Source organism: Delphinus delphis, chromosome 2 (genome assembly GCF_949987515.2).
Source record: "Delphinus delphis chromosome 2, mDelDel1.2, whole genome shotgun sequence".
Lineage (NCBI taxonomy): Eukaryota > Metazoa > Chordata > Mammalia > Artiodactyla > Delphinidae > Delphinus > Delphinus delphis.
The window spans coordinates 138,862,108-138,875,780 of record NC_082684.1 but is presented as its reverse complement, the minus strand read 5'-3'; the positions used below and the strand labels follow the sequence as shown (position 1 = coordinate 138,875,780).

The 13,673-nt window shown below is 48.7% G+C and overlaps 1 protein-coding gene across 2 annotated transcripts in view; it reads right to left on the bottom strand.

Moving 5' to 3' along the window:
- DAPK2 (death associated protein kinase 2) overlaps positions 1 to 13,673 on the bottom strand; it is a 119,163-nt gene that overhangs the window by 39,595 nt on the left and 65,895 nt on the right. For both annotated transcript variants that reach the window (XM_060002904.2, XM_069540473.1), the window contains exons 3-4: positions 12,835 to 13,056; positions 4,892 to 5,030 (exon numbers count right to left, since the gene is read on the bottom strand). In XM_060002904.2, coding sequence (XP_059858887.2) covers positions 4,892 to 5,030; positions 12,835 to 13,056 — 361 coding nt within the window. The remainder of the gene's footprint in view (positions 1 to 4,891; positions 5,031 to 12,834; positions 13,057 to 13,673) is intronic.

Below are 13,673 nucleotides of genomic sequence, written 5' to 3'. Positions count from 1 at the left end.
CCTGCATCGGCAGGCGGACTCTCAACCACTGCGCCAACAGGGAAGCCCTGCCCTAAACTTTTACAATCTCACCCGAACCTATCTTGACAGTCAAAACTGCCAAGTCTCACCTCTATTTCATGTTCCAAGGTTTTAGTATGGAAATCATCTCATTCTTGTAAGATCTACTTTCAAATGCATGCACATTTTATAGCAATTAATAGAATACAAATTAATTTTTTAACTATGAGGAATAACGTATTAGAAAGAAAAACTCAGTAACCAGATGAGAAATTAACTGTGCAAAGGATAAATTTATGGCACAGTATAAACCTTCGGATTAACTATGTGTAAAAGGCATGACGCAAGCAAGTAAGAAATCCATACTGTTAGAACCTGGTGAAATAAAAGCTGGTGATACTCAGCTGTGCTTAGTGTCTCCTCACTGACTAAGTTCAAGTACCAGCCCTATCACTTAGTACCTGTGTGGTCTTGGACAAGTAACTTAACCTCTCTGAATCTCAATTGCTTTATGTGTAAAAAAGTGACAATACCTTGTACCTCAGTGGTAAACACATCATCTACCTGCACCCCCTCTACCTACCCACACCAGCGGGCCTGTCTGTGGTGAATTTACACCACACACTGGGATGGTATTCATGCTGCTGAGGCAGAGAGGTTACCCCTCGGAAGTGAGTGTTTCTTAGTGAGTGTCATGGGTAGATTTTATTTTAGATGGCCTCGGCACCAGTCTCACTGCAGCCATCTCCCCGTAGGTGGTGGACCCTTGGAAGGCAGATACCATATCTTATTGATGCTTGTCACTCTACCCCTTGGTGTACAATAGTCCCTCAATAAATGACACATCACTGAATTGAAATCTGCCTGCCACCTCTTTTGCATTTTCCAGATGATATCCATGCATGCATTTGTCTTACTAAACCATTCCTTCCTTCATTCACTCATTCATTCAACGATGAGTAACTCATATGTCAGGCACTGCGCTAGAGACAAGAGAAGAAAGTGATGCCCAGAGAGAACTGAGAATTCGGTGATAAATGCTGTCAATGGAAGTCTATACAAGGGGCAAGATAAGCAGGGAAGCAGGTTGGTTCTCAGTTATGCTTTGGCAGGCGTGGGAAAGGCTTGCTTACCCGAGGAAATAGCATTTCTGCTGGGCCTGGAGGATGAGCAGGAAGTCCATAGGCAGAGAAAAGGAAGACGAGCAGCTTCCTGGATTTGAACAGTATGAACAGAGAAGAGGGGCCAGGACATGTATCTGTCATCCTGGTGCCTGGGGCTAGTGTTTTCAAGTGGGGAAAGGTAGATGAGGCCAGAATCAGGGCTCAGGCAGTTTAAGAAAGACCTTAATGTTTAAGAAACATTTTTAAAATGTTTAAACATTTTAACATTTAAAACAGTTTAAGAAACCCCATGCTGAGAAGGGGTTCTTTTATCCTATGGGTGACAAGGGTCTGCCACAGATTTCTGGGCAACAGCATGCCATGATCTGTTTTAACCAAGGCTGTTTATTGTACATTAATTTTTCCATTCACTTGCTCTCTGCCACAAGGTTGGGAGTGTGTCATAAGCAGGGATAGAGCCTTACCATTCCAGCACAATGGCTGACACAGGAGGAGAGGTCATTCCTGTTCCAAAGGCAGGCCAGAGAGCTGATCCTCCGCCATCACCTGCTCCCTCCGGCTGGAAGGTGAGCGTGGAGAACAGGTCATGAGCAGGGGCGTGGAGATAACAATGGTGGCTGTGCTCATGGGGCAGCCAAGCGAGCCTGACTCACTTGGCAAGGAGTAACAGAATACAAGAGGAGGGGAAAGCAGAGGTCCCTCGTGGAGAAGGAGAATCAGGAAGAGAAATGTATTCATATAAAATGAATTTCATATGGTGGGAAACAACATGGAACCAAGAAGTCCCCTCTAAGCTACCAGCTGGACCTTCTGCATGATCCCTCCAGCTGGCAGGAAGTTCCAGCCAAGGGGAACACAGACCCACATCCTGGCTCCAGGAAGTGTCTAGTCAATCACGAGGCGATCCCACTGAGTTCCAGCTACTCATCACTTCTGAAGTTGCCCAGCTGGGCCTGGGCCAAGGGACCCACGGGTAGGGGAGTCAGCAGGCTTCTTGTCCATACCCCTCTAAGGATACAAGGCAGGGTAGGGGTCAGCAGTATCCTCAACCTAACTGCATCCAGGGGAAACCCAGACTGTCTCCAGGTTGTGGAAAACGTCCAGATTGAGCCCAGGAGCCAGACAAGATCGCCCACCAGTAGCCCCACCTAGCAACCAATCTCAGCTCTCTGCTGGGCCATTTAGAATTGCACTAGCAGGCTTCGTTTTCCTAGTCTATGTAACAGGAGGTGTGTTTTCTTCTCCTCTGTTCTGGGAAGCTGCTGTTACAGAGGACCTATCTGGTACCCAGAACTTGATGCTGCTTCTCTCTCAGTTTTACAACTCTGACAGGTAAGCATTATCATTTGTGTTAAAGCTGAAAAACCGAGGTTCAGTTGTTTCCTGGTACACGGTAGAGTGAGGGTGAAGCCCTGACCGGGCTACAACTCCCCCCACTTCAGCAAGCTGCCATAGAAGCCAACCGTACAGTATGGACATGCTCTAGTCATCGGGGCCTGTGGACTCCACACGCCTGCCTCTACCAGCCCCATGAGAGAAAAGACAAAGGAGGCCATTCGGAGGCCAGCCTCCTGGAGCCAGCGAAGACAGAGAAAATAAGTCAACTACCCATAGCATTATCAGGAAGGAGACACACGTGCGATCCAGGTAGCCCGTTTCCTGCTTGGTGTGTGAATACCCTGAGGTCCAAAGCCCTGCCCAGGCCACACACTCCTCAGTGACCCTGACTTTTACCCCGTGACACCTGTGCGAGACTCTGCAAGATGTCTTCTATAGGAGGAATTCAAAATACTGCGACAATCTGGCCTAAGGAGGGGAGACTCACAGCAGGTCACCCCACGGGGCACAGTAAGAGCTGGGGTGGGATCCCTGTACGGGACGTGAGCCCACACCCTGATGTAGCCTCTGAGACCACAAGACACCATACCCTCTCTGGGCCAGCCCTGCCAGCCAGAGCTTGGGTGTCATCCTGGACTCTGCCTTCCCCCTCATGTCCCACATCTAGTTAGGTACCTAATCAATCCTCAGAGCAACCTCTATAAAAGGTCTTGACTCTATCCCCTCCTCAAATTAGTTTGGCACTTGCCACATCCCACCCAGATTACTGTCCCCATTCTATCCGTGCTCCCAGCTGGAGGGCCCTTTCTGAAACACACATCTGCTCGCCTCACCTCCCTGCTCATCTGGCCCATGTCTCTCAGTGTAAAGTTCAACCACCCTGGCTTAGCTCCCATGGCCTGTGTCTGCCTCCTGCTCTCCTCCTGGCTTCTCCATTCAGCACATTCACCCTTTGCCTGTACTATCCTGAATGCATTGTGTTATTTCAGGACCATGTACCTGCTGGCCTCACTTCCTTAGAAGGCCCGTCCCCTCTGATAACTCCTGGCAGTCCTTCAAAACTCAATTCAAATACCACCTCTTCCAGGAAGCCCCTCTCGGATACTCCAGTCTGACTTAGATGGCTTCTCATTTAGACTCCCAGCCCCCCAGTACTTCCCTCTATCACAGCACTTAGAGTTGTTGGTCTCTCTTTTATGATTCCTGCACAAGTTCCTGGAAAAGAGGAACTAAGTTCAAACTCAGTTGATTTTGTACCTGTAGCAACACCCAGGCACCCAGCACAATGCTTGAAACACAAAAGTAATTTCTGGATAGAAAAATCAGTGGGTCGGACTTCCCTGGTGGTGCAGTGGTTAGGAATCCACCTGCCAATGCAGGGAACACGGGTTTGATCCCTGTTCTAGGAAGATCCCACATGCTGCAGAGCAACTAAGCCCATGCACCACAACTACTGAGCCTGCACGCCACAACTACTGAAGCCTGTGTGCCTACAGCTCGTGCTCCGCCACAAGAAAAGACACTGCAATGAGAAGCCCGTGCACCACAACGAAGAGTAGCCCCCGCTCACCGCAACGAAGAGTAGCCCCTGCTCACAGCAACTAGAGAAAGCCCGCAAGCAGCAACAAAGACCCAATGCAGCCAAAAAAAGAGAAAAAAAAAAAATCAGTGGGTCTCCTCCCCAATAAATGGGTCCCTCTGATTACAGGTTGGGGGATCTTTATGCTTCCGGTGACTGTAAAGGCTCATCAGCCTATGCAACTGAGCTCAGCTACTGTGGGAACTGATCCTTCTACTCTGACTACACTCTTGCTTTGTGAAGTCCTGTGTGGTCACAGTGAACTTTCTTGACCCTGAATACCAGTTACCACAAATGATCAGTGGCCCCTGGAATCAGTTTTATGGCCACAGTAAGGGGCAGAGTGGGGGAGTACAGCCAGTGGTCACTGGGCTCTAAGATTTATAACCTCTGGTCAAAGGATGCTGGACACTGTGCTGGGTCCAGAGAGCCAGGCAACCTCAGCAGTATTCATCTGAATGCGTCTAGCTCTGCCCGCTCAGGAGTTAGCTCTTGGTTACTGAAAAGTTCAGTCTTGTGAAATGGGTTTGGTTTCAAGTTTCCTGTCATTGGCTTACTTATTTAAAAACTACACCCTATGTATTTCCTGAAAGAGATAAGGTGCCAGTGGTCTGATTCAGAAGCTTCTTGCCATCAGTCCCTATGTGAAAAAAACCTTATCTGAGAAATGAAACTCAGGAGGGGGACACTCCTGTGGCATCATTTCTTTCCCAGGAGCTCAGAGTTTTCAACTGTAAGATGAGGGAGGAAGGCCTAGTGGGCGCTGACCCCTCCTGGCAATGACATTGGGAGAGACTGGGCCCATTCTTCCTAACCTGATTCTTTTCCCTTTCCCCCCCACCCCACTGACCTTGAGATCAAAGTGAGCAATTTTCTTGGCATGAAGGTAGTTCACCCCTTCCAGGATCTGCTTAATGAAGCTGGTGGCCTCCTCCTCACTCAGGGACTCCTTCTGGGCCAGGAAGTCGAAGAGCTCTCCTCCGGACACTCTGCAAGACACCAGTAAGGAGGGCCCAGGCCCAGTCAGTCCTGTGTGTCCTGAGCCCAAGCCCATGGGTGTAACCCCTGACCCTGTCTCCAGGCACCGTGCTTAGCAGAATCCCCTCACTCATCTCTGGGGCCCTATCCAGCCAGCCCAGGGACTGACTTTCCTTCTATTTCTACTTGCTATGTTCCTCCCTTTGGATCACAAGGGCAGGAACCACCCTTAGGGTGTCACCAGAAGGGTCTCTGCTCACACTCTAGGCCCAGGTCCCTTGTTATCCTAGGTGCTACCCCTCCCCACCATATGACTCAAGTGACAGAGGACAGAAACAAGTGCTGTGGGATGACAAAGAGGAACATATGCTGGGACAGAAACTGGAGACTTAGGTTTCAGTCCAGTCCTGCTACTGGCTTTGGACAACTCACTCCCCTGCCCCCTCCAGTCAGGCCTCAGTTTTCTCACCTGCAAAATGAGCAGACTGATCAAGATGGTTCCCAAAGCCCCTTTCTTTCATCTTGTAAAAGATGACCTCTTCAAAGACATGTCCCTAACTTAAACATCAAGACCCATTAATTACATTCATCTCTAAAAACTCTAAAATACTGCTTTTGTCCTCACATTCCATGCTCCTGCACCCTATGTTTGATGTGGCAGGAATAGAGAGACCCATGGAGCAAAAAGACTAGTTTACAGTTTTATCTGAATTGGGGATTTATGGTTGCCAGATAAAATAGGAGATTTTTATTTGCTAAATCTGGCAGTCCTACTGGGCTTGTTTGGCCTCTGACAGATGCTGGAGTGTCCAGCCAACACGTGCTTCTCTGGAGCTGCAACATAGCCAAGGGTCACCCCAGGAAAAGATCTCAGGAAGGGATCTGGGCCAGAGAGTCCAGGAACTCAGGATCACCTGGAAAACCTGTTTAAAATGCAGATTTCCGGGTCCCACCACTGACCCTACCAAATTAGATTCTCTAGCAGCAAGGCCTCAGAACCTGTATTTTTATAATAACAGCAACATAGTAATGGTAATTAATATTCACTGAATACTTACTCTGTGCATAATGTATACTTTTTGTACATTATCTCATTTAATCATCACAATACCCTATGAGCTAAAGTACAATACTATTAGTTTCCTATTTCACAGTTGAAGAGACAGAGGCTCAGAGAGGTTAAGTCACTTGCCCAAGGTCAAACAGCCTGTAAGTGGTAGAATCAGGATTCAAACCCAGGCAGAATGACGCCCAACCACTGTATCACAGAGCGTCCTCAAATGATTTTCATATGGCCAGAATGGCTTCTGTCCCAGTTTTGGGACTCATTTACTCCCTGCCACCTAGTCCATCCTAAATAAAGAGCCTCAAAATCTTTTTTCCTTTCTTTAAAAGTGTCCAGAAGCATACATAGACCCACTCATCAATCATAGCATCATGAAAAACAGAACAACTGAACACAATGTCATACAATAGGAAGTATACAGCAACACCTACAAAGTACTGCAACTTAAAAAACGGAACCTAAACCTGCTTAAGCCTCTTGTTCAGTGCTATTGACAGAACTCTGCAGTGATGGAAATATTCTCTCTATATGCTGTCCAGTATAGCAGCCACTAGTCACATATGGCTAGTGAGGATTTGAAATACGGCCAATGCAACTGAGGCACTGACTTTTAAATTTTAATTCATTTTACTTCAAAAACTGAAGTGGTGTAAAATATTTTCCTTTAAATACAACTTTATTTTTTTGGCAGGATTGCACTCTAACCATTGCATTGCAAATGAACTGAAATGTGCTGTAAGTGTAAGATACACACTGGGTTTTGAAGACATAGGATGAGAAAAAGAATGTAAACTATCTCATTAATAAGTTTTACAGTGATTACATGTTCAAAGGATAATATTTTGTATATACTGAGTTAAATAAAAAATATTATTAAAATTAATTTCCGGGGCTTCCCTGGTGGCGCAGTGGTTGAGAGTCCGCCTGCCGATGCAGAGGACATGGGTTCGTGCCCCGGTCCGGGAAGATCCCACATGCCGCAAAGCGGCTGGGCCATGGTCGCTGAGCCATGGTCAGAGTGAGCCTGTGCGTCCAGAGCCTGTGCTCCGCAACGGGAGAGGCCACAACAGTGAGAGGCCCGCGTAACGCAAAAACAACAACAACAACAACAACAAAAAACCCTAATTTATCTAGGTCTTTTTACTTCTTATTCAATATGGCTGCTGGAAAATCTGGCATTTCCACTGCATATGTGGTTTGCACTATATTTCTACTGAACATCACCAATAGGAAGGGTATCTTGTTTAGGTCTAACTATAGGTTTCAGGAAATACAGGACATAGAGGAACAAGTTAAACAACACCATGAGGAAGGGATAAGACGAAACCAGATTGTGAGACAATCAACAGGACAAATGACCTAATTCTCCCAACAAATCAATGGCATCAAAAAAGGGAGGGAGGGCTTCCCTGGTGGCACAGTGGTTAAGAATCTGCCTGCCAATGCAGGGGACATGGGTTCGATCCCTGGTCTGGGAAGATCTCACATGCCACGGAGCAACTAAGCCCGTGCACCACAACTACTGAGCCTGCACTCTAGAGCCCTCAAGCTACACTACTGAAAACCGCAAGCCTAGAGCCCGTGCTCCGCAATAAGAAGCCTGTGCACTGCAACGAAGAGTAGCTCCCGCTCACCACAACTAGTGAAAGCCCGCGCGCAGCAACAAAGACACAACGCAGCCAAAAATAAATAAATAGATAGATAAATAAATAAATAATTTTAAAAGGGAGGGGAGGAGAACTGCCATAGAATAAGAGACATGGGAAACAAAAGAACCAGACACAGCATGTGGACTTCCCTCATTTGGATGCTAATTCAAATAAAACAACCGTAAAAAGGTATCTTTGGGTCCATCAGGAATATCACTACGGACTGGAGTGTAGACAGCCTCAGTGGTCTGGGGCGTGGCTGGCTGGATCATTCTGTCAGGTGTGATAAATCCATGGTGGCTGCATTTTAAAAACTGCAGTCAATGAGAGATGCATACTAAAGTGTTTGTATGTAAAATGACATGATGTCTGAGGCTTGCTTTAAAGTACTGCAGCAAACAAACAGTTGGAGTCGGGGGAAGTAGGATTTGATGTAAAACAAGACTGGCAAAATGGTGATAATGTGAGGCTGGGGGATGTGCCTAGGAGGGTTCTTACATCCTTCTCTCTATTTCTGTATATGTTTGAAATCCTCCATAATAAGAGGCTAACAGTAAACTTCTAGGGAAGCAAACTCCTCGCTCTCCCTCAGTGACCCCTGCACAGAAATCATCATCACTTGGAAGTTCTTCCGTAACAGATGAGGAAACGAAGCCCACAGGAGGGGAAGTGGTCATGCAAGGTCTCCTAGCAAGAGAGCGCATGGTCAAGACCATGTCCAAGTCCCAGACCCCAGTCCAGTACCATGCACCATATCATTGTTGGGGGTGGTAGTGCTGGAAGAGGGCTTGGTTTTGAGTTTATTTAGAGTTCGCCACCTGTGTGATGTTACTTCCCCAAGCATTCTCTCACTTGAGACTCACATCTGCCCTGAGGGGTAGATGGAACTTCTGTCCTGGTTTCCCAAACAAGGAAACTGGGGCCCCAAGAGAGCAGTGACTTGCCCAAGGTGACACAGCTAGTAAGTGGCAGAACCAGGATTTAGATCCAGATCTTCTCAATCCCGGTGCACCACGTGTTCCTCTCACCACACTCTACCCATATGATAAGGCTCGAGTTGCTGATGCAAAAAAGAAAACCCAAAGCCACCCCAAACCCTAGGCTGTCATCTGCCATCCCTGTCCAACTGCATCCGTGCCCTAACACACTGGGCTGCCACTGTCTGGCTGGCTCTCTCCCCAGCTAGATTACCTTTGCTTCCACAGCACCTTGTGCAAGACATTCAAGAGAAGGTGGGCGAATAAAAAAAAAAAAAAGGAAAGAAGTAAGACATTTAAAATATCAACAAGGCACAGAATATTCTGTATCATACAGAAGTGAAGTCTTGGCATTTTCAAGAGACCTGTCGAGAGCCTTCTGTAAATTTTCAAATCCACAGTGTCCCTCAGGAACACAAGGACCTAGCCCAGTCCTTGTTTTTATACTTCCAGCCTTGCTGGGTGGTGCAAGGCTGTGACCTCGGGCATATCCTGCCCTTCCTACCTTAAACAGAACACTGAGTAAATGTAAAAGAACTTCATGATAATGTGGATGTGTTCTGTCACCCAAAATTACTGATGTAAAGGCCCAGGTAGGGTGAGGACTTTGGGGGACAGTAATCAGCTGTTCTGTTTGAAGGTGTGATCTGGGCAGCAGACAGAGTGAGACATGATCTCCTTTGGACGAAGAGGGGAACAGCCATGGTGACCCTTAGAATTGTCCCCAGAGACTTGGAAAGGTGGGATGAGCCTGCCGGGTATCTGTCCCAGCCCTGGACACCCAGGCCAGGGACACTCACATCAATCCTCAGGCACCTGTTCTCAAGGCCATCAAGGAGCCTGGGTTTTGTTTCTACCCCCAAACCTAGTTTCTCCCAAGGGCTTCTCAGCCCCAAGATCTCTGCCATGGAGTCATCCCCACTCTACCCAAGCTTCTCTCCTCTCACACCCCTAAACAATTTGACTTAAAGAGGAAAAGCAAAACCTAAGAGCCAGCCTCTGCTCTCCTCCAGTGTCCCCAGGACCAGTCGCCTTCCTGCTAATCTGACCCTTGCCTCCTTCCTCCCTGCAGTTTCATCCGGCTGCTAGAAATGCTTTTCAGAACTCTTTCAAAAGCAACCAACCATTTAGAGGGAGTGCTCAAATGACCTGTGTAGGCAGTGATTTGGGAAGGATGCTGCCAGAGCTGTTGGGGCCCAGAAAGCTGGACTCAATTCAAGGCCTGGGAAGCATTGCCACCACCTTGGAGCGCTCTGTCGGGCCCTGCCCTGGTATGCTCCCGCCACTGTATTGCTTTCCACAGCTTGGAGTCAGGGAGGCCCCAGAGAGGTCAGGGGCCTGGGATGGAAGGGCTGCCCAACCCTCCCAGGGCAGACCTACATTTTTCAGAGCCAGCTCCACATGTGGCATGAGTTAATCTACTGAGAGTTTGAAAATATTCTTTACACCCTACAGAAGTCAACTTACATGGACAACTCAATCCTTCCCAACCCTGCCATCACCAGTCCTGCTGCACAGGCGATCATGGACAGGGTAAAAACAGCTGAAGGGGACTTAAATCAGGGTTGGGAATGTCCTCTGAGCACTGACCACTTCAGCTGAAGCCCTGCACTAAACAGCGCTGAGAGGTAGATCCATCCACAAACCCTGCAAATATCAACTGAGCAGGTGGGCTCTGACACCCGTGTTTACGTACCAGGCAAACCCACTAGCCTAGCAGGGCACAGTGAGGACCAGGAGGCCAAAGGCTCCTAAGCAGCCCAACAGAGGTCACCACGTCCAAACATAAAAGCCCATGAGGGCTTCCCTGGTGGCGCAGTGGTTGAGAGTCCGCCTGCCGATGCAGGGGACACGGGTTTGTGCCCCGGTCCGGGAAGATCCCACATGCTGTGGAGCGGCTGGGCCCGTGAGCCATGGCCGCTGAGCCTGCGCATCCGGAGCCTGTGCTCCGCAACGGGAGAGGCCACAACGGTGAGAGGCCCGCGTACGGCAAAAAAAAAAAAAAGTGAAAATGACAAAAAAGTATCATAACTGTAAAAGACAATAATGAACCCTGCCTTAAAACAAATGACCCAGGGCTGGCAAGGCTGCAGGCAGAAAGAAACGCTCCCATGTTACACGTGATGCTGGTTAACCTGTCCTATGAAAGTGAGGATACCAAGAGCCCTAAAAATGTCAGCCCGACTGCCCCATTCCTGAGGATCTGGCTAAAAAATTTAATCCAAAAGAAAAGGGGGAAAACACAGGAAGAAAGTTGTTTTATGGCAGTAAAATGCATAATGGTTAAAAGCTGGAAATTAAAACACCAAATGTCCAACAACAGGGAGATCCGGGTATGTAATGAAATGAAACATGATATAGTCAGTTAAAAGGGAAAAAGCTATTCGTGGCATTACGTTAACTGGGGGCAAAGTAGAGCAGGAAATTGTACAAGTACAAGGCTCGCACGCAAATAGATAAAGACTGAGAGGAAACACAGGGAAACGAATAGCTGTGTTTGGGTGGTAGGCGTATGAATGTAATCCATTTTAGTTGCTGTAAAGTTTTGACAACAGACTTTTAAAGAATTGGCCTGGCTTTCCCAGCAAAGGTGGGCTTGTCACTCTCTGCTGGGAACCAGTGCTAACCCTTAGTCTTGGGGCTTGCCACACCTCGGGCCATCCAATTGGCTGGCTACATCTGTGGGAACCCACCAGCCTTGTCTGAGTGAGGCAGGTGTATACACTGACTGGTCCAATTGGCTAAGAGGTCCCTGGGAGAAACACAGAGGACATTGGGAGTTAGACAAAGGGAGAGCATGGGTAATTCTATGCACTTAAATATTGAGATGGATAATTTAAGAATCCAATGCAAAAGTATGCAAATGCCCATCTGCTACATAAATCTATAGGCTGACAACACCAGAGCATAGTTCTCAAATTAGAATGGTCTCAAATGTCAGGTGGTCCACCCAACCCACAGGTAGGTTAAGGATGGCTGCCTGCTTTATAGATGAGAGCTGAAGCTCAGAGGGGTGAGGTGACTTGCCCCAGGTCACAAAGTCAGGGATTGCTGAGACAAATGCTACCACTTCTCTGCTAACTGGCAGACGCCTCACGCCTCTGAGGCTCAGAACATTCTTGACACCCGGTCTTGCTGCTTGACTAGACACAGCCATTTCAACTTGTGCCACAGCCCAACTCAAACTCTACTAACCGCCGGAGGCCCACCTCCACCTCCCCAATCCATGGGGGGCACCTCCAGGAGGGACACCAGTTGGCCAACCAACCCCTGGAGTCGTGGTGTCACCCATCCAAATTCCACCAGACCGTGAAGGATTCCCCTACAGGGCTAGCCCAAGGCCATCCCACCTCAAGCGCATAGCTATCTGCACAAGCAGGGTTGGACCCAGTCCTGGCCCCGCCACTTCCTGGTTGTAGGATCTTGTAAATGACCCAGCCTCTCAGTGTTCTCGTCTGTAACATGCAGGTAATAAGAGTCTCCATGGGATAGGACTGTTATGAGGATTAAGTGAGGTAACAGACATTCTCAGCAAAGTGAATACAAAGTCCTCTTGGCGTAAGTGGGACACTACCCTGAACACAGCTTCTGTGAAGACTGAACAAGACAACACGAAGGACCTAGCAAACGCCTGGCTTACAGCAGGGCCCTCTAAGTAATAGTTACTATGATAACAATAAAGGCATCAAACACAGCACAAAGGCGGGGCGGTTCTTCCCAGGAAAGGGCTGAGAAGGGCTTTGCAGAGCCTGGAGGATGTTTGTTCTTCCCTTCCTCATAGAACAGACTCTCCCTGACAGCCCCCTGCTCCGCCTTCCACCCTCTGCCCCCCTCATCTTCCCACGTGCTCACCAGCCAGGAAAGGACCCCAGCACTCCCCACTTCTTCCCTCTGATCCCCAGGGTCCAGTGAAAGTCAGACCTAGACCCTCGCCCTCAGTCCCTGCTGCACAGCAAGCCCGGGTTCAGGAGGAGGATGGGGTGAATGAAGGAAACCACTTCCCACTGACTTCATCTCCTCCAGGTCGGGCTTCTGTCAGGTTGTTGCTCCCTCTGGGGCCTGTGGCTGGAGCTCCCCCGCGCCCTGCTGCCCCGCCCGCCCCCAGTCCCAGGCACCCACTCACAGCTCGAGGATGAGCACCACGTCAGTGCGGTTCTCGAAGACGTCGTGCAGCGTGATGACGTTGGGATGCAGCACCTGCCGCAGGATGCTCACCTCCCGCTCGATCTCCTCCCGGCACACACCCCGCCGGCTGGCCTGTCTCTGCCGCTTCTTGATGAACTTGGCTGCGTACTCCAGCCCCGTGCTCTTCTCTCGGCACTTCTTCACGATGGCGAACTGGCCGCTGTGGGGACACAGACCCACACAAGGAGGGCATCACTGTGGTTACTGGGGAAGTGACCTGGGTTGTCACCCCTAGGTCACAGTAACTCAGAGTCATTCTTCCAGGGCAGGACAAATCATGCCACCAGACAGCATCCCCACCTGGCCATCAACCAGTGACTGAGACAGAGTAAGTACTGGGCTTCCCTTCTGTTCATATGAATCCTTTATCTTTTACTAGGAAGGAATGTTGGTATTGTCACTCCCAGTGTACAGATGGGAACACTGAGGCCCTGAAAGGCTACTGGTTTGATCTGGATGACACAGTTTCATCGTTCCAAAGCCTCAGCTAGAACCCCTGTCTTGTGTCTACCAGATGAAATCACAATGTCCAGAGGTTTATACTACTTAATGAAAAGATATTTAAGGAAAAGCAGGACTTTCCTGGTGGTCCAGTGGTTAAGACTCCATGCTCCCACTGCAGGGGGCACAGGTTTGGCTGGGGAACTAAGATCCCACGTGCTGTGAGGTGCGGCATAAATAAATAAAAAAATAAATAGAATAAAAAGCAAAAAATGGTCAGCATGGGCAAAATACTAACAGTAACAATCCTTTGTTTGGGTCTCCCTTATCTGGAGG